The sequence below is a fragment of the Desmodus rotundus genome, chromosome 3, assembly GCF_022682495.2.
Source record: "Desmodus rotundus isolate HL8 chromosome 3, HLdesRot8A.1, whole genome shotgun sequence".
Taxonomy (NCBI): domain Eukaryota; kingdom Metazoa; phylum Chordata; class Mammalia; order Chiroptera; family Phyllostomidae; genus Desmodus; species Desmodus rotundus.
In genome coordinates, this window is record NC_071389.1 from 129,957,255 (window position 1) to 129,978,670 (window position 21,416).

At 39.3% G+C, this 21,416-nt stretch overlaps 1 protein-coding gene across 5 annotated transcripts in view; it reads left to right on the plus strand.

The window, feature by feature from the left end:
- Positions 1-21,416, plus strand: part of SYT1 (synaptotagmin 1) — a 515,905-nt gene that overhangs the window by 409,122 nt on the left and 85,367 nt on the right. For all 5 annotated transcript variants that reach the window (XM_045187319.3, XM_045187317.2, XM_024579712.3 and 2 more), the window contains one exon: positions 17,274-17,391. In XM_045187319.3, the coding sequence (XP_045043254.1) occupies positions 17,274-17,391 (118 nt within the window). The remainder of the gene's footprint in view (positions 1-17,273; positions 17,392-21,416) is intronic.

Here is a 21,416-nt window from a genome sequence, read left to right on the forward strand (position 1 = left end):
GTGGAAGACCTTGAGACAGTCATTCAGGGATTATAGCTTGCTGATTCCTGTGCATTCAGGAAGACATGAAAGCAATTACAAATTGCTTAACAGATGATGCATAATATTAGAGATGAAGAGTCTGGCTGTGAACTCTTACACTAGGGAAATCCTGCTGCAGGATTTTTTTCCAGTTCAGCACCTTGTGCTAAGATCTCACTGACATGGTGCTAAATACCACTGAATAATGATCCAATATAAAAAAGTTAAAATTTCAGAAGTTTCACCACGTAGAAGGAAGAGCATAGGCCTTGATACTTAACAGACCTATATTCTGGGCTTGAATAACCATGATACCTTAAGAAAATTACATCACAAGACAGAGCCTCAATTTGTCCAGTGATAAAATGAAGATAATGATAACCTATACCTCATGTCTGTGAAGGTATCAAATAAATTATATGAAGTATCCATAAACGATAGCCTGTTATGAACAACTAATATTTATTGAGCACTTACTATTTTCTGTAAGTTCTGCATACCCTTCATATATGTGTTAACTTGTAATCCTCACAACAGTCTTCTGATTTAGGTTTATTTGTTATCGTTCCCATTTCACTGATGAGGATACGAAGTCCCACAAAGGTTAAGAATATTCCCAGATTGAATATAGTCGACAATATTGTAATAACCATGTATGGGGCCAGGTGGGTACTTGAAATATCAGGGGAACACATTGTAAAGTATATGATTATCTAGCCACTATGCCGTACACCTGAAACTAATACAGAATAATGTTGAATGTTAACTGTAATTGAAAAATTTGCAGGAAAACTTATGCAGAAAGAATATTCCCAGATCATACTGCTAGAAAGTAATAAGCCAGGATCTGAATACAGCAGTCTAACTGCATTCACTCTCCCTAAAGTCATTTTTGAAAGTCTGATATCTTTTTTTTAATTTTTTAAACAAATTTTATTGTTATTTAATTACAGTTGTATGCCTTTTCTCCCCATCCCTCTGCCCCACCCCAGCCGAACCCACCTCCCTCCCCCGCCTCCACCCCCCCCTTGATTTTGTCCATGTGTCCTTCACAGTAGTTCCTGTAATCCCCTCTCCTCACTGTCCCCTCCCCACTCCCCCCCTGACTATTGTTATATTGTTCTTAACTTCAATGTCTCTGGTTATATTTTGTTCCCTTTTTTCTTCTGTTGATTTACACAATGGAATTCTACGCAGCAGAGAGAAAGAAGGAGCTTATATCCATTGCAACAGCAAGGATGGAACTGGAGAGCATTATGCTAAGTGAAATAAGCCAGATGGTGAGGGACAAATACCATATGATCTCACCTTTAACTGGAACATAATCAACAGAAGAAAGCCTGGTATCTTTTAGGAATACAAACTTAACATCCAGTTCATTTTTTCTTTGCTGATGTACCTTATCTGTAAGCATAGGAAACTTCTTCAATAACTCCAGGGAAAAGTTGCCCCAACTTACTTCTGTAAGCTGTTCAATTTTTTCCTCACACACAACTGAGGAGTATTCTTAATTTATAGAAAACGGCCTCTTTCAGAAAGCTATCCTACCTACCTGTGTAACTATAAGTGACATCAGTGGCTCATTTCTCAACTTCTAAATCACTCTAGGAAAATAGGAATGGATCTTCTCCAAAAATACACATTTTCTTTACATTTTTTATATCTTTTCCATAAACTTAAACCTACAAGATTCCTCTGTCTTAGCACCTCGCAGAAGTTTTCATATGTATCTATGATTTATCTGTCCCACAGCTAAAGGTTTTTAAGTATTCAAGGACTCCACTGCCTAATTGTTTCAGTGACAATTTTTTTTTAATTTTTATTGTTATTCAATTACAGTTGTATGCCTTTTCTCCCCATCCCTCCACCCTAAGAACCCTGAAACACCAATCCAAAAGAACCTGTGCTCCTCAGTGACAATTTTAAACTTATTCTTTTCAGCTTCAAATTTAAAATGTTGTCACTCAGCATTCACATGTTCTTCCTCCTAGTGGGAAGATTTTGGGGGAGTTCATCTGAAATGCGTGTGATATTTTTAAGTTTCTGGGGGGGTTATTTGCAGAGAATTAATATGCATTTCAAAGCAATGAAAATAAGGATTACTTCAGGCTCTTAATTTGTCCACTTGCAGAACAACAACAGTTACTAGTTTTCTGAGGTAAATTTCCATGGAAATCTGCATACTACTTTAAGGTACAGTGTTGGTAAACATGCTGTTATGGATTTCACATGTGAAAACGTCTCTTTTAAAACATTTTTAGTATTGATCTCCATTAATAGGATATCACATAGTAAAATCATAGACAATGATGATGATGAGAAAGGCCATCGTGTTACTGAACAAAAGTGGTGTTTGGCTGCCCATCGCCACCCATAGGGAAATTCTGGAGGCAGAGGTTTGGTGAGAGAAGGAAAGAGGTCTTTCATTCAAAAGCTGCACAATCTGGGAGCATGGCAGCCTCCAGCCTCAAAGCCCATCTCCTCTGGAAAACCCAGAGGAAAACTGCCACCCTCTGCCAGACCAGTCCAAGGCTGCACCCAGAGTTCCTTCTCCCATTTAAAAATACTGTCCTTTGGGCAAGTCCCTCCACAATCACAGCAGGCTGCTGCATGATCATCCAGTTGATTTAGCTTGTTCCAAGTTGCAGTCCAGCTTTAGGCTTCTTCCCGGAATCTGCATGTGGGGCTGGCACCCATCAGCCACGTGGCTTTCCTGGGGCCAGAAAAGGTCCCAGGAGCCCCTGCCAACACATCCATGCCATAGGTACAAGAGGAAGAGCCTACCTCTCCCTTCCCTCAGTTTAAATATCCCAGCCCAAACTTCCAATCGCTCCAGGAGGGTCCAACCGCGCCCCAGCCAAGCCCATCCTTTTCCCAGGCTAGACTGACAGGACAGCAACACTCCTCCCCACCCAGCCGTGCTGGCCTTCTACAGTCACATGCAGTCTCACCATGACCCAGGGACCAGAAGGGTGTAGGAGGGCTTTTCCCTTAGCCAGTCACCTCACTAGCTTTCCTCACGCTCAGCACAATGACTTCCTCCAGCACCGCATCTTTGCTGGGAGACCGGGGGAGAATCTGTCCTCATACACGCACTGGCTGGTTACCCAGGGAACACAGCCTCATCCGCTGCCACTGCCCGGTGGTTGTCCGTGTCCCCTCCCTGGGCCCGCCGTCCATCCAGGCCCATCCAGGCCTATCTTTATCCATCTGGCGACGCTGACTAGCAATTTATGGATCAGTTCTCATTTACATTTTCTAGGAACTAAATTTTCTTCATAGAAATATGATGCTCAAAAGTTGAAAGCCAGAATGTCACAAATAAAGAGGGAAATTGTCTTAGTTTAAAATACCTTGAGTTACAATTGCATAACATGTGCTTTTTAAAAAAAAAAATACTTTAGTAGTTATTTCGCATAAAAATCTCTGATGTACTTTACGTAACTAAAAATGCTCTGTCATCTCAGCATGGTCGCTCCAGCTGTCAGTGGAGCACAGGCAAAACGAAGCAAGTAAGACGGACCTATGTGCTTGCTTTGTCTGAAGAGATGGCTTCCGTTCAAATTCATTCCCATCCTACTCATTTGCAGATAAACTATATTTTTGTACCATGTGATTCCGTGACATCCACATTCCCTTGCAAAGGACCATTAAATTCCCTAATGATATGATTTTCTTAACAATGAACACCAGTGAACTCTCCCCTAGGCAAACCAGATGGAAACTAAATTGTTTCTGTGAAATGAACAATTTCTGAAATCTTGGCAAACTGAATTCCCAATATATTTAGAGATGATCTTAACTTCCTCTGTAACTGTGCCACAACACGTAATATGTTTAAGGCGTACATGAGAAATACACTAATTAGTGGCATAACCTTTATGCAGAAGTGAATGAGAACAGAAGATCACCATGGAAGAGATAAAAGTCAAAAACTGTGAAAAAGAACTAATATGCAAGTGGGACAGCTTCACTAAAAAATGGAGATTAATATAGATGTTGTTAGATGTCTTCCCTTATCACTTTGAATTGGGGATCTATTTTGTGCAGTAGGAAACTATAAAGTTAAGCAAATTTCTTCATATTGCTTCAAGTCAGTTATGTAATCAAGATGAATGTCTAAATTCAAATTCCTAATCCGGATGCCGATAATGGGCTACTCTGTATGCTCTCCTCTATGTCAGAAAACTAATTAAATGGACTGTGCGTGAGAAAGAGTTTGTTTGTAATGCCACAGTCTGATTATATTATTTTCACAGTGACACCATGAAACTATCAAGTCGATGTTACATGTTTGTGGCACAAAAGATGGACTGTACTTTCTTTTTTATTCCAAGCAAAGAATTCTTACAATTCTCCTAGCATCCCATCTATAGAGGGTTATAATTCCCCTGGAAATGACTAAAATGGCCACAGTCATAATTGGGATTTATACCTACTCAGAAATTCAAATATTCCACCTCAGCCTATGCCATCAAGTAATGAGGGTTATTTTGCATCTTTACAAGATTCAGCAATATCTAAATCTAAATTTAAAGAGAGTTTGTTTGCATCTTTACAAAATCCAGCCACTCAGATGGCTAAAGGAAAAATAATGAAGCAGAGGAAGTAGGGGAGACTCTGTTTTAAAATGGTTATTCTGCTGATATTAAACTAGCAAGAAAAATATTAGCACCTTTCATTCACAGAACGGGTTTCATACTTCAAAGCGTTTCCCTATCTTTGATTTCACTTTATTCTTACCAGTTCTTTATTATAAAAGGTAGTTGCATTATTAGATATAAATCTAGATTCAATTTCTCTCCAACCATAAAGCTGGTCAAATTCCCAATGTTACTCAAGTCATTTTTAAAATCTACTCCGTCCTCCCAAATTGTGATTGTTTTGTCTTTGCCCCTTTTATATTTTTGTCCTGTCTAGTTACTCTCCCAATGATCTTTGTACATTGTCCTTGCCACGCCTACTCTCCCAGAGCTTGGTCCCCAAACTTCTACTTCCCTTTTTTTTTGCTTTTAATAAGAAACTCAAATGCCTTTTCCAAATGCCTTTTTATTTAAATAACTTTTTAAAAATCATCAACTCTATGCTAGACACAGTTCAATTTTTTATATCACTAGTCCATATAACATACTTTTTATTTGCTTTTCCTCACAGATTTTTCTCCCCTCTGCATTGTAGGGTTGCTTTTTGATGGTATAAGAGGCAGGAGCTATTGAAGAACCAGGGGCCTCCTCCTTTACTCCGCTGTGAGCCCCTCAGAAGGCAGAACTTGGGATTTCTCTAATGTAACCCACATTCCCCATCACAGATGACTTTTCCACGTAATTTTAACCAATTGATTCCAAACTTTTCTTATATAGCACAAAAACTTAGAATTGCCATTTTCTTCTGCCCTATGCCTTTTGTAGAGTACGATACAGTCTCTCTTGATCTGTACCTTTTTATTGACCTTTAGCTATATAGAGACCCAGGGTTAGGCAGAACTGATCAAAATCTAGTCCCTGCTTAATGAAAGAGTCAGCTAGGCGAACAGATGTCTGCAGTATAACATTGCAAATGCTATACTGAGAGTTTGGAAAGCTGTCACGGAAACAAAGAGGAAAGAAGGGCCAAACTCGTGAGAATGGTCAGGGGAAAATCTCAGTTGAAGATTGGAAGCCACAGTAGAACATGGTCGAATCAATAGCCAAACAAGCAGTGCAAGCAGTAGTAGTTCTTGATCCACTTCTTGCGACCCCAAATATAGTTGCTTTCATGTAGTAATGTTCCTGCTGTATAAATGTGTATCTCCTTTGATAGGTCCTTGTATAATACTTTCCCCATTTTCCTGTTCTTGTCTATGGCCTTTATGCTATACTCTGGCATCATCTTTGTAGGTCACCCTTCGTATGTTCAAACATCTTTGCAAGTGACACCACCCTTTCCAATCCATCAAAAGGGCAGTTATGTTTAAGCTGGATCCTCCCGTTTCTGCTGTCTTAATTCTTCTTGCTCATAAAGATAAGAGGAGCCAGGAACATTTACAAAGCTAGTCTTTTTTCTTCCCACTCACAACCTAACCCAGGTCCTCCCTCTCCGACAACCCATTCCCCAACTCTGTGTTCTGTTCTTCCCCTGGTGCTGAGTTTCAAGAACCCTCAAGTCGATTCCTTCAGGAGTAAATTCGCTCTTACTTTATTGTACTGGTATTCTACTGTAAAATTTCATTGTGCTTCTAAACTTTGGCACTTGGCTATTATTTCATAGTCCTACTTTCAAGCAATGCTTTCTCTATACCTGTGTGGGTCTTTTTAGGCCTACAAATCTCTTTAGCCACTTTTGTTTTCCTGTTTTATTGAGATATAACTGACAATCCGCCTTCTTTCTGTGCTCATCCCTGCTCTTGCCTCAGACTCTCTTGTATACTTTTTCTGGGATTTGGGTTGCATCGCAGAAAACCTGTTATTTTTGTCTTTTTTTTTAAATTTTCCTTGAATCAAGTCCACTGGGGGCTCTTCTTTACTCTCAATCCTTTCTTTAGTCCTCTGTGGACCTCACATGGGCCCCTTCTCTTGCGTAGTGGCTTTCTTTCCTCAGCACGAGCAATCTTCTCCAGCCATTTTTATCTCAGCTCTTCCGCTTCCTGACAAATTTCTGCTGCATCTTCAAATCCATTTTTAAAGAACTATACATAATGTGCAACACTGATAATATTTTCTTCCATCAATTAATAATTGTGTTCTCCATCTCCCCCAAGAGTACTCTATGGCAACATTTTAAGGAGCTACCCACCCAAAACCACATATGGTCCTTCTTTGTTAAACTCCTCATGCTACCTTGCCCTTATGTAAGATCTTTTTCTTCAGGTGCTTTTTGCTCACATGATTTGTTGATGCACGTGTGAAGGACACCCCTGGCTGTTCTAACAACAGCCAGAAGACCTCTCTTTTCTGGATGAAAAGCAGACAGAATGTACAGGGCCCATGTTCCTCTCAACAGCTTTTTGGCTCATCCTCTTCTACTTCCCCATTCTAATGCCAAATGTCTGTGCTGCTGGTAATGGAACTTCAACATATTATGGTACTTTTTTCAACAGAATTTCTATATGACCATTTTCTCTGTCATCTGAGTTCATGTCTAACTCTTTATTTCTGTGGGTTTGAGTTACTGTAGATATGTCTCCTGGATTCTTCCCAATTGAACTAACAATTAGGGTCCCCTTGTCAGGCAACAGCTCTCATCCCTTATGAAGTGAATTCACATAAAATCCTCTTTCAAAATCCTCCCACTGCTGTCCTCACCATTCCAAATTGTTTGATTTTCCTTGTCTTCTCGCTTCTTTCTGCCCTCTTTCTAATGGAAGATAAAGTAGACAAACTGGGGTTTCCTTTACTGTCATTTTTTTCTCCCTTTTATCCTTTCTCCTATGTTTTCCCACTGCCTCACTTTCCCCACCCCAACTCAATTCTTCAGGGCTTTTTGTCCTGTCGTTTCTCTTTTTCAAAGGCTCCCGTTTGCAATGGACACACCCCATAACCAACTGAAGCTGGAAGTAGAGAAGCTGAGTTTGGACCCTCTGACATCTCTGACCTTGCTTTTCAGTAGCTTTTCTCTCCTCACCAGCTTCTGTGTAACTTGGCATAGTCTTTTACTGACTTCTTTTTGTTTTTCTCTCCATGATTTTGAGCTCCCCTTGGCCCACAGATGGATCTCGTGTAACCCTCACCTAAAGATAAAGCAGGTGTTATTTATCTCCAATAGTGTTCTGGTGCAGGAAGAACTTTCTCAGAGCATGCCCTGAGCTGGTTAGTGGCAAAGCTCATGTCTGCTGTGCATTCACCCTGTCCTCTTCCACCCAGCCCTCCTGAGGGGAAGGAAAACCGCCCTGGGCCAATGACGTGTCCTAACTGCATGGCATTGCCATTCTTTCTGGATTCCCTCTTAATCACCATCACCCCAGAACTGAAAGAGGAAAAGTGTTCTCTGGCTACAACAGCACACTGGCTCCTGAACTTTCTCTGTCAAGACCCTATTCCCGCCTAGTTTTAATTTAGGATGCAGAGTGACAGGTCAGGATTTAAATTCTGCAGTTGTTGTACATAAGAAAATGTTTTATTCTGCTCTATCAGTAAGCCTGTGTGTAAATCATTCAAATGCATATCTCTGCCAATAGAGACGACATGTCTAAGGGTTAAAAGTACCAGACAGTGCCTTCCGAGGATTACTTGGCATTGTCAGTCATGAATGCTCCAGGATCGATGGCCCATGTCTGGCATAATGCTTCTTTGCAATGCGTCCTTCATACCTGTAGAGGTCAAACCATATTTTTATTCAGAAATATATGTCACCCATATTTCAAAATTACTTGGTACCCACATTTCCATTGTAAAAGAAAACACTGGATTCCCCTAACCCAAATAATTATTTCGAAGAGTCCACTTTACCTCAGAGCCTCCAAGTCACATGAGGACAAGAAGATAGAATATTTAAAATTGGACCTCACCACTTCCTGACCCTTTGGCTAAGATCAAGTGTAAAATGTGACCTGACCCAGAATAATCAAGGACACGTAGTCAACAGTGGGAGAATGTTAAAGGAACAAGGCAACTTGGTAAAGGCGTGTCTTTGGATATATTCCCCAAACTGTTCTCCATTATTTCCCTTCCCCTTCACATGTCTTCATAAAAGTGGTCACTTACCAGGATCCCACTGAAGCCTTCTATTAACTGAAGCAGTATCCCAAGGTATGCGGGCAAACCTATTATTTTGCCCTTTTCTTTTTGCCCATCTCCACTCATTTAGATGAAACTTTCATAACCCAAGAAACCATCAGCTAAAATTGAATACCACAGTGGATTGCCAAGCTGTCCACTAGGGGGCAAAACAGTACTTCCTATTATTTTAAAGGCCGCCTAGAGATCGGGAGCTTTAGCGAAAGGGAATGAAGGGTGAAATTGCAGGCACCAAAGCACATGACGGCATGAAGAGTATTGAGAAGGGCATTTCTGGGACTCATTTTCCAGTACACATTCTGTAAACATTCCCTTACCCTCCACTCAAAATCTACATATAGGAAATTACCCACAACAAATTTTTCTACCTTCTCCATAGTGGTCATTCATAATACATGTTTCTATAATGGCATTTAACCATTTTATGTCGAATTTTTGTTTTTATGCCTGTTATCCCCAGCACAGAATAAGTTTCTTAAGGGCAAGAGCAAGTTTTAAACACCCTTTGTTCCCAGTACCTTGCACCATGACTGACATACTGAAAACACAAAATAAGGGTTTGGTAAACTGAGTTAATGAAGGATAAGACTAAGCGTTGCTCGTTTCCTACAAACTCTGCAACATCAAATGGATCACTAATCATACTTTTAACAACATCATTTAGAATTCATTCACTTATTTGTGTTAATTGTGTCAGGCTATTGACAGTAACAAATAGGTCCAATTGTGAATGGTTCGGTAAGAGAAATTTATTTCTTGCTCACTCAGTAATACAAGGTAGTTCCACATTGGTCGGCAGGACTCTGCTTTTCTTCAGGAACCATTCAGGGGTCCTGGGTGATTGGATCTCTGCTTTCTCCAGCATGTGGCTTTCAAGGTGACGCTAAGGTCATTGTCCCAGTCATAGGAGAGAGAAAAGACCATAGTAGGAGTTTGGGGGATTGAATCTGGAAGTGGTGCACATCACTTCTCTAGTAGTTTCTTCCAGAGTTGAGCATTCATTCTTTGGCTCTATGAAAGTGTACTGATCGTCATCTCTTTAGTGGCAGCTACTATGCATATAAAGGTGACTATATACAGATGATCAAATTCATAGAAGTGAGCTATAATCCAATAGTTACAAAAATCAATACATGCTTGCTGTACATGATTACAATTATTGTACATGATTATAATACATTATTACCATAATCAATATTTCAAAAGAAGAGTACAGAAGCTACTAAAGAATATACAAGGACTTTATTTAGTCTGATGATTCAGGTAAGGCTTCACTACACAAATAATCGTTGAGGTGAGGCATGAAAGATGAGTACAGTTAACATGATGTATTTAATAATATGAAGAAAACTGATATGGCCAGAGCAGAAAGGGGAAAAGTGGCATGAAATGAGGATGAGAAGTAAGCTGGAACCACCCCTTGAAAAATATTGTAACTGATGGTTAAAGACATGGATCTTTATCCCAAGAGAGACAGAAGACCTACTTGAGGCTTGTAGGTAGATTTGTTATTTAGAAGGTGACTGCCCACTGTATTTCAAAAGTAAATTTAAGGAAACCAACTAAGAACTTTTGAAATAATAAGATGACAGATTATTGAATTAGGGTGGTGAATATTCTAACATTGGAATATTAGAGATTTATTGGATAGGGATGGAAACAAGTAAACCCATTTGAGAGATTATAATAGATTAAATCAGAACTCCAAAAGGGGTCAAAGGTAAATAATTCCCCGTTTTCTGGCTTAAGCACTAGCTGGAGGCTGGTACCAACCACTGCAATAGAATGAACTAGGGTTTGAGAAAGATAGTGAACTTAGCTTTTGGCATTTGAGTCTAAGGTGTGTATGAAATATTCTAATGTGGAAATGACAAGTAGGCAGTTAGGTCTATGAGACTGGACCACAGATAAAAGATCTAAACTCAAGATATAAACTTGGGAATCCCTTCTAAATTGTAACTAAAGCCATAGCCAGGATAATATTAATTTATGAAGAAGAGAAATGGGCTAGGACTAAACCTTGAGAAAGGAGATCAAGAATGAGTGGCCAGCGGCAGATAAATCAAGAACGCATTGTATTGCAGAATCCAAAAAGGAGAGGAAGTCTAAAGATTCTGGTGAGAGTTCAGGTCAATGAGATCTGAAAATGTTTGGCTTACTAATACAGATGTCACTGGAAACCAGCATTTCAATAAAATGATGCAGAGAGAAATCAGTGGAACATACATAATAGGGACAATGATTAAAGCCAGCTCATTCAAGAAGTTTGGCTATGAAAAAGAGCAAAGGAATCTGGAACTGTCTAGAGAAGAGGGTGGTTCAAATAGGAGTTTTGTTAGCAATAGCAATAATAGCAAATGCTCATATAGTACATTTTATGTGCCAGGCATGCTCCTAACTACTTTATTTTTAACTACTTCTAACTACTATAAGTAAGCTACTTATAGTTTACTATGTTTATTTTATTCATTGATTTTTGCATGATTTGTTGTATCCCAGTGCCTAGAACAGTGCCTGGCACATAAGAAATGCCCCATAAATAACTATTTGTTAATGAACACATAGTTAATGCCCATGTCTCATTCCAGTGCTCTGCCCACCACTCTGCTCTGCGCTTGACTCTTCCTTTTAATAGGCATTTTGACTTTCTGTTTTCATCATTCTTATTTTGATCATTTCAGAATGTCCACTTTTCTGATGTTAACTATTATGTCTAATATGAATAGAATGTATTCTTTAATCAAAATAGAAGTTAAAGATATCATGAAGAAATGTTGAAGATGGAACTCATAAGTAGAAATTCATATTTAATTTAATTACATGAATGTTATGCTTATAGAAGACTAACTTGGTCTAAGCTCTTGAGGACTTTGCATATGCATCACTGTGTCTGAACATGGTTGCCCTCTTCTCCCCCGGGCTCCCATTGGTTCTTCCTGCTGAACCTTCACATCGCAGCTCTGCTATTGGCTCTTCCAGGACCCATGTTATGTCACCAACACCCCACATGCTAGTTCTGGTTGAAAGAGGAGAGCTAGAGACTGGTCTTAAAGGTCCATTTGCATAGCTAGCATGTTAGCTTCACAAAGAAACATGTATTTGAGGTGGCTGGAGAAATTGCTAATTATTGGGGGTATAAATCTGCAATTAAAGTCCTCCTCTTTTTAGTGTAATTACCAGACCCTGCAAAGTTTCAAAACGCCTCCTCCTGGCGCGCATAACATTTGTGCCACCGCTGGGTTACCACGTTGTGTTGTTATGCTCTCTCTCAGTCTGCCTTTCCGCCATTTTCTGGAAATCTCAAAGCCATCTCGTTCATCTGGGTGAAATGGAGTCTATAACCTGGAAGAATCCATGGTGGAACTCAACATTTGTTTCATGTGAAATGAATGAATCATTGAACGAATACAAAGTTAATGGATTATGTAGTGAAAATCAGTATTCAAAGACATAATTTACTGCCTCATTCACCTGAACAATTTACTGTACATTTGTACACTAGGCAGATTCAGTCTCTTTAGCCTGGATACATCCACAGCAACGTTTCACACTGTGACCATCTGGCCCATTAGATGTAAATACCGATTTGGCAGATACTTCAGGGTTATGCGAGTAGTCATGGGAATAAAGTAAATTTGAAAGATAATGCCACACAAAGGACATACTTAAAGCCACCCATTTTGTTATTAAAATTAAAAACCTGACATTGTCCTTCTTATAAATAAATAACATCTTAGTATTTTTACAAATGGAGAATATGCACAGTCTCAATTTTCATTTTGAGAGATTATGGTACTTCCATTTAGTACTTATCCTCTCTAAATAGATTCCCAACTGCATAGAAAAATCCTCTACTCAGAGAATCTATCACCAACTTAATAGAAAAATCCTAATAGTAATATAAACAGAACATGTCTTTTTAAAATGTCAGAGCATTAAGTCAATTGAGGTACCTTTTTAAAACTCATTCAAAAGTACAGCATTTCCAACAAACATGTGAAATTAGCCCCATTTGCAAAGGTCAGTAAGTGAATCCCTCTTTTTATATATAAAATGATACATGCTGTTATAGAAGCCATCAAATAAATATTCATTTTAAATCAAACTTTTATTTATCCATTAGATATGACCTCTGTTCTAGTATCTACAATGCTTTTCGGAAAATGAAAGCTATTGCTGTGGTTGTCTATTAAATCATTAATTTGTGTCGGCTCTATTAAGTGGCTGCTCTAAAAAAAAAATAATGGAATTGTCAAGCAGCTCAGAATAAAGGTGCTCTGATTGTCAGCTCCACATTCTAAAAGAGCACGTTAATTTCTAAATCTCACAGTTGGATCTTTCTAACACTAACTGGTGGTTTCCACCTAGCGATCAAGGCAATTGACTAAAATAAATTATACATAAAGCTGAAATTCCTAATAGTAGTAAGGCCCCTTCATGAGATAATCACAGCAGCAAAAGCACTCATCTGTTGGCTGCAACTCTACAGGGTCTTGAAATTATCTTATAAAAACTGTACTTCCAGAAATGTTATTTCTAGTTTTAGGGTAGGGCTACCATGCTCGGGGGAATGAAATACCCAGCGGGTGGTCGGTTGGAGCATTGGTTCGCCACTCCAGATAGCGATGTGGTATAAAGACAACTCGTCGTTTTGAGGTAAAGGGCCTTGCTTCTGCTCTACACTCAGACACTACGGAACCTGAGTCTCGGGTTTTCGTTTACAAAGTGACATAACTTTGTGAAAGCCTCAAGGTTTCCATGTATAAAGTGGACCTAACAATGCCTACCTCACAGGGCTGTGGTGGAGAAAACTAGACAGAACTGTCAAGGAGCAGTAAGGATCTGAGATGTAGGTTTAGGTATCATCTTTCTACATAAATTTTCCAAGAACCATGTTTGTTTGTTTGTTTTTAATCCTCCCCTGAGGATATGTTTATTGATTTCAGAGAGAGAGGAAGGGAGAGGGAGGGAGTGGAGAGGAAGAGAGAGAAACACTGATATGAGAAGGAAACATTGATCAGTTGTCTCCTATACGTGCCCTGTTCAGGGTTCGAACCCCCAGCCTAGCTATGTGCCCTGACCAGGAATCAAACCTGCAACATTTTGGTGAATGGGGTGTGGGTGGAGTCAACACTTCAACCAACTGAGCCACCCAGCCAGGGTAAGAACCACTTCTGTTTCTCATCACCATAACCTCACTGAAGAAAACATTTTTTAAATTTAGAAATTTTTGGTTTCTAGAACTTTGGATTAATGGATAAAATGTTTAATGTTAAATCTTTAGATATCACTACCCAATCATCTTTCTTCCAAAGTGGCATGTGAAAACGCTGATATCAGAGTTTGATATGAAGATGTCCATATAAATCTATCAGATTGCCCTCCTGGTATGCCTCAGTTGCGTGGAGCATGGTCCCGTGACCCAAGGGTTGCAAGTTAGATTCCGGGTTACAGCACACACTTAAGCGATGGCATCCGTCCAGGCATGCAAGATCCCGGTCTCAGTGCCTGTGATCCTCAGTCAGGGTGTGTATGGGCGGCAACTGATCCATGCTTCTCTCTTGCATTGATGTTTCTCTCTCCTTCCTTTCTCCCTTCCTCTCTCTCTAAAAGCAATGAAAAAATGCCATTGAGTGAAGATAAAAAAAAAAAAAACCTATTAGATCATTCCAATCCTTTCATGTTTATGAGGAGATACAGGAAAACCTGCTCACGCTAGAACCAGACTCTAGGGACAGGAGTTCATTGTCATCTAATTAAATGTCCTAAATCAATTAAGCAAGAGTAAAACCAGAACGTAATAGAAGACAGTAACCCCCATTCTCAAACCTGTCACTTTAGAGAATTATTAAAGTTGATTTTTAAACATTTAGAAAAAGCATATTCTTATACCTCAGGTAGTTACAACTCAGGAAATGTAACGAACAAGATAAAGTTTTGTACGAATTGGGTATTTTCCTTGCCTCTTTCTAGAGAATGAGGTTTTCTCTATCAATTTGCTTGGTGCCCCAAGGGACACGACTTCCAGAATAAACAGTGACTTTCTTTCAAATGGCTTATAGAACCAAAAGTAATAAGGTTTTAAAAGACTGGGAAGTAACTTCAATTGATTAATATAAAAATTTGTTTAATTTGGCGTACGGAGTATGATGATTTTATGACTGAATGAAGTTTTACATGTTCAAGTCCCTAAATTAGTTAAATGTAGATCTGTAAAGGTGCTAAAATAAGTACTTTTCCATATTACTCTTTCTCCCCAAGTTTCCATTTTGGTATTTTCTTTCTTTTAAACACTCCTTCTTTCTCCATCCCATAGCTTTAAAATTACAGAAAGCTTTACATATTTCTCCTACTCGTGGAGTGGTTTTTCACATTTTATAATTCCTCTCTTCTAAAATATTATGTAAAATCTTTAAAATTCCCCATATATTATGAGTGAATAATAAAAAGACACTGGAAGACAGGTAAGTTACGACTTTCCTTTGTTTCAGACCTTTGAGATGCCCATAAATTAAATGATGGGCCATAAAGAGAGGTGTCACTTAAGACAACAGTCATGTCTGAAGTGCCAATTACAGCTGTTACCACAACCTGGTTCTGCCACCGGTGAGTTCCTCAGGGAGGGAACTGCCGCAAAAAGACAGAACCCGGAAAAAAGAACCCTCCACCTAATGAGCATTTTTAAACAGCAGTTTTGTTCATTTACATTTCTCTTCTCTCATGAGGTTCAGATGAATCTGCCTACACTTTGTATTGACTTCTATCATATTAACTCTCATTCTCTCATTCCGTATTTTCAGACTACGAAAAGTAATTTATTCCACTAGATTCTCCTAATGTGTAAATTAATTTGTAGAGGTGACTGGGCACTTAGGGTGAATTTAACACATTAACAGTAACTATTACCTACACTAATGGAAGTGAGCTATGACCTAGATAACTCAAAATGGGAGATATTATCTAAAATTGCCATTTATTTCCCTTTGGAAATGTGTGGGAAATGATCATTCAGGCGAGGACCCTGTCTTCAAGGAGTTTACAGTCTTGTGGGAAAACTTAGATGCGTGCACAATAAGACAAAAACATAAGTCCTTAGTAACATAAGGGATGTATGAGTAAGATGCTAGCAGGACTCAAGGAAGGAAAGAATTGGGGCTCTAAACACATATGTTGATATTTTTAATAGAAGCATTACTCACACAGACAGAGCACCACTTCTCACACACACGTGCACGCACTGAATATATTACTTCACAACTGTAGATAAATCATAGAACAGGGAGATATGCTTTTCTCTCATAAAGGTGGGTATAATGAGTACCCCATGAAGGGGTTCCAGTTCCTTACATTTTTAACGTATCTAGGCACTTATTTCCACCCTGGAGACTCTGGCTGATTCAATATTCATGAAGTTATAGATAAAGCCAAATATACATTCATAATAAGAGAATAACACGAGAGGACCTGAGGGGTGGACTTCTGTGCCTCATCCCTGTGTTGAAGTACATGCGCAGATGTCCAACACAACCGTTACCTTTAGAATCAGGTTTCACTTTTTTGGCAGGAAGGAGAAGTAAGAAATAAACCCTTATTTGCCATACCCATAATTCCCCACATCAGAAAGCAGCCTGGAGCCTCCAGCATCTCCCTCCCCATCTCTCTCATGCTTATAAATATGAATGCAAAAGTTCTAATACCATGGTTCTTAATTATTTATACCAAAGAATAAGACATTTAAGGTGGGAGAACACATAGCAATCCTTTCCAGGTAAAATATTTATAAATATTCATTCTATATACAATCATCTTAAACTCTGACTTCTTGGTTCAGAAATGCCTGGGTACAGGATTGTTGAATGTGCTTTGAGACTGAAACATGGTATCAATGAAATAACATGAAGGGCTATGAGATGCTTTGTTTAGTGTTACTATGTATTTGTTCTCCAACCTACCACTTAGATTTTTACAAATATTAGTATAAGGAAAAATGAAAGTTAGACTCACTTGAAATGAATAAAATGAAAAGTTCGAAAACTTACTTTGTTGCTGTTCAGCTACTAGAAAGTCAGAATTTCTCACCAACAGATAAAATTTAGTGGATCATAAACAAAATCTTTTCCCCCAAAATCTAAATATAAAGTATAGGACCCAATCCTATCTGAGGTGTAAAGAGACCCAAATTTAGGTAGGGGCGATATTGCTAAAGTGTCAGGCTCTTTTCAGAGGCATTTGGTAAAGCTCTGAGTTTGCCAACAATGTTGCGGTGCTATGCAGAGTGGAGTCTCTAAAAGAGTCATCTTGGTCTCATTTCCTGAACCGCGGAATTATGGATCTAGTTTGATGAATGTCAAAGTATAAATGAGCTGTTTAAACACTGAAACGGGTTGCAATCACTCTTGATGATTCCTTAGTGAATGAAAGACCACTGGGTAAATGCCAATGAAACTAAGAGTTTTCCAGTTCTAATTGTCATAATCCTCCTCCTGAGGAATTTACAATGTATGTGTACAACGTATATTCATCTTTATCTGGTTTTTGTAGCAAGAGAAACTGGGCGATATCTGCTTCTCCCTGCGCTACGTACCTACTGCTGGCAAACTCACTGTGGTCATTCTGGAGGCAAAGAACCTGAAGAAGATGGACGTGGGTGGCTTATCCGGTAAGTCTGTGATGTGTATGTTTTTAAATGTTGTTTCATCCTGGTTGCCGAGTGCATGGCACACGTGCTGCGACTCCCCAGTCCTTAAGTGACCAGCGCTCGTCTTCCAAGGAGGCAGGAGGCGGCCTCAGAATTCATCCCAACACAGTGCCCCAGGAAGCCACTCTCAACTGAATGGAATTGGCACAGAAGATGAAATCTATTTTCCTGCTTCATAGCAAAAGTATCCATTGTCCGTTCTGTGCCATTTAAAGCTGAAAATGGTTGCTTCTTCTAAAAGGCAATGCTAATGACCATTATAGTTTTGTGAGGTTTGGGGGGGTTTTATGGTCAAAATTCACATTTCATATGAAAATGGTCTTTTATCTGAGACTTATTAGGGTATTTGAGAGGCTAGCATAGTTTTTAAAGATACTGTTTTATTAGAGATTCTTCATTTCAAATGCATGTGAACAAGAAGATGTTTAAGGGGGACCCCCACGGTAATGCATTTATTTTCTATAGTTTATACTGGGCATGGGAAAGACCTTTGGATTTAAAGTTCTATGAAGATCAACCTTAGGTTTTTTTCCCGAGGTGAATAAAGTAGTATGCTCTTGATCAAAAGCAAAGTCAACTCAAGGACTTGTCATTTTCAAAGGTGAATGTAATTTTTTTCTTCTCTCTGCGATTAAATCAATTATACTTAATTTTCCAGTAAATTATTATAGTGTGAGAAATGTTCTTGATATGCCACAAGGTCATCATACGCAGACTGTAGTTGTCATTGTTTGTGGCTGTGGCACCAGCACTAACATCACTGGTTATTCGGTGCTTCCTCTAATAAAAATAGCACACACTTCCAAAGGGCACCCTAAGGCGGCCTGGCGATTGTATATTCCAAAGCAGTGATCTTCCACTGGTGTGCCAGCGGACTTTTTAAAAACATTCAGTACCTGACTATTTAGTCAGGGGCGTTGACCTCTTTTCCCTTAGATGGTCAAATTTAAAAAATGACAACAGCCGACACAACAATAGCTGTCTGGTATGAATGAATCAAAATTATACCTATATTTTGGTCATGACGGCAAAAAATATATTTTTGTGTGTGCTGCAGACTTTTAGTGATTACTTTATGTGTGTCATGAGATGAAAAAGGTTGAAAATAGGTGTCCTAAATTATAACAGCTTTTAAAAAATGCTAAAGCTGAGTTTCCACTTACTGAGCCACTAATTTGTTAATGAAATTCTCCTGGTGCTTCTTTATAAGTCAGTCGCCTGAGGAAGCTGCACTAATTCTTTCATGTCACTAAGACCTCATTTAATAACTTACTGCTTCCATTGCCTAGTAGCATAACAGAGCAGACTGAAAGCAATGAGAACAGTTTCCTCTAAAAATGAAAAGAGTACTTAATGTGCCTAATGATGAAAAACATATGCACATATATATACATACACACACACACACACCCCTTTCCTAGCTCTGCTCACTGAAAAGGCCTAGAAACAAAGTGATCAAGTAACCAGGAGCATCCCTAGCACCAGATGTTGTTTGAAGATATAATTTCTCACTAAAAGAACCTGGGGCATACTAAAGAAATGGGAGATTCCAGGTGTGACACAGGAAGTATTCAAGATGAGACTAGACCATGTCGTCACACCAGAAATGGGGAGCAGTTCTCAGGGGGTGGTCAGAGAAAGCCTCCTGAGTAGGTAACGTTTCAGCAACAACCTGGAAAGAGATGAGAAAGCGAGCCTGTCTGGGATAGAGGGCATTTTAGGTGGAGTGACTCCGTGAAGCCTTTCTGATTCATCCCAATAGAAGAAATCTTTTCCTTTTTTCGAATGCCAACAGCAGGTTGTTTATACACCCTTCAACCATCATGCTCCTCTCTCACCACAACGCACTCTGCATTTATATCTCCCACGATGCCCTCACTGACCGGTAGCACTGGGCATAGCTGCTGAATGAATAATGAATTACTTACAAAGGAACTGTGTGGCCTGAAAAAACAAGTTTTGCATTTCAAATTTGTTTAACCTACTTACCATTAAACTAACTTTACACTTGGATGGTCTGTGTCAAAGTAAGCTGTCCTGTGTATGTCCTATGAAACCAAAATTATATAATGAGATCACTGCAGGTAACTCAAATGCCAAACTACGTTTGCTGGAAATGGCTCATTAATTGGAACCAAAGTGGGTTGTTTTGCCAGGGTTTAAATCCCACTCCACCACCACTAGCAACTCCACATTGGACAAGTTATTTTAAGCTCCCTAAGCCTCAGTTGCGTTATCTATAAAGTGAAAGTACGTAATTAGAGAACCTTATTGATAAGGTTCTTGTGAGAAATAAATGAAAGTACTGGGTCTGTCACACCTAAGTGCTCACTAAATATTATTGGCATTTTTTCTATTAGTCACTTTATCAAATCTTGGATTAAATTGCAAAATATGAAAGCTTAGCCAATTGTTTGATTCAATGGAAAAAGAAAGTGCATCACTTTGTTTGATGGCATTGCCACATCAATTCAAGCAAAATGATATGAGTAGACCAGGTTTTGCATAGACCCAATAGTGAGTTAGGACAAGGTATGGAATTAATCAACAAACAAAACTGAAGGAAATAAGAAATGAAAAAAATGGCTTTTTCTTACTAATAGAAAATGCTTTTTCTTACTACTCTCCAACAGGGTCTTTCCTACTATGTTAACTCAAGATGTACTACTGCACAAAGATTTTGCTTCTATCATATACGCATGTAGCAAACCCTGCAAATTCCAGTCCTTCTTACTCTATGATTTAGAAATCCTTTTCTAACTTGGTTTATTCATGGGGCTCTCATTGTAGAACTGTGAGGTAGTTTTTCAAGGCAATAGCCTCAGAGAACTGCAGTTTAGAAACATTAGATAATGTACCTAAATCATCTTGCTCCACGTCTGGCACATAGGAGGTGTTCAGTCCTGGCCATTGCTTTTGTCACTGGTATTAACAGTCGAAGTCACCTGATTTGTAGGTGCTACAGCTGAGACTGAAGCCCAGTGCAGAACACGTTCCAATAAACTATTCAGCCTTCCCCACACCCCCACCACCTTCAAGATGGGAGAATAGGGATTCCCCAGCTCTAACATACTAAAGGTGCCTCCCCTGCCTGGAGTCAAAACACCAAGATGAAGTACTCAGTGTTAATAAGGCTAGAAATGGAGGCTTCAAGGGTCTGTTGAGGATGGTGGAAATTTCCATATGTATAAATCTCTACCAATACTCCCAGAATCACAAAATTGGTTCTTCATGTGTGGCTTCTGGCAGATTTCTCTTTTTGCATGACCCAGTGTGAAACAGAATACAATCTCATAAACCATTCCATTTCCCTCTTTCCCTGAAGCTAGCACAAACTCCTTTTAAATGTTTCTCAGTGTTCATTGTGCTAGGAACCACAGCAAGTCAACAAGGGTAAAAAGTTTGTAGCCCTGACGTCTAAACTGTAAAGAGAACAACAAAAGCATTGGCAAGCATGGTGGTAAAAGGGTGCTGGAAAAACACATAAGAAACTGAAACTATAAGGCCCTGGCCAGGTAGCTCACTTTGTTAGAGTGCCACTCGATATTCCAAGGTTGCAGGTTCAATCCCTGCTCAGGGCACAAACAAAAATCAACCAATGAATGAATGAGTGATTGGAGCAACAAATTCTCTCTCTCTTTCTCTCTCTATCCCCACTCCTTCCCTCCCTCCAGAGTTGGCTATGAGATGGGATCCAGTAAGTTATGGCCTCAGGACTGATTGGAAAATGTGATTAAGTGCTCTCCCCCATCCTCTCTTTCTCCCTTCTACTTCCCGCCCCAAGCCCCACCCTCAGTCTCCTTCTTGGCCATCCCTAGCCCTGTCTTAATGTCTATGGAATCTGTACTATAGAGAGCAAAGTGTAGGGCTATAGGAGAGGCCTCCCAAAGCATCTAAGTTTTAAAAAAAGGGGGCAATGAAATTCAGAAACAGCAGCAACAGTTTGAGGGATATGATGGGTGAAGAAAAAAGGGGAGTCACTGTAG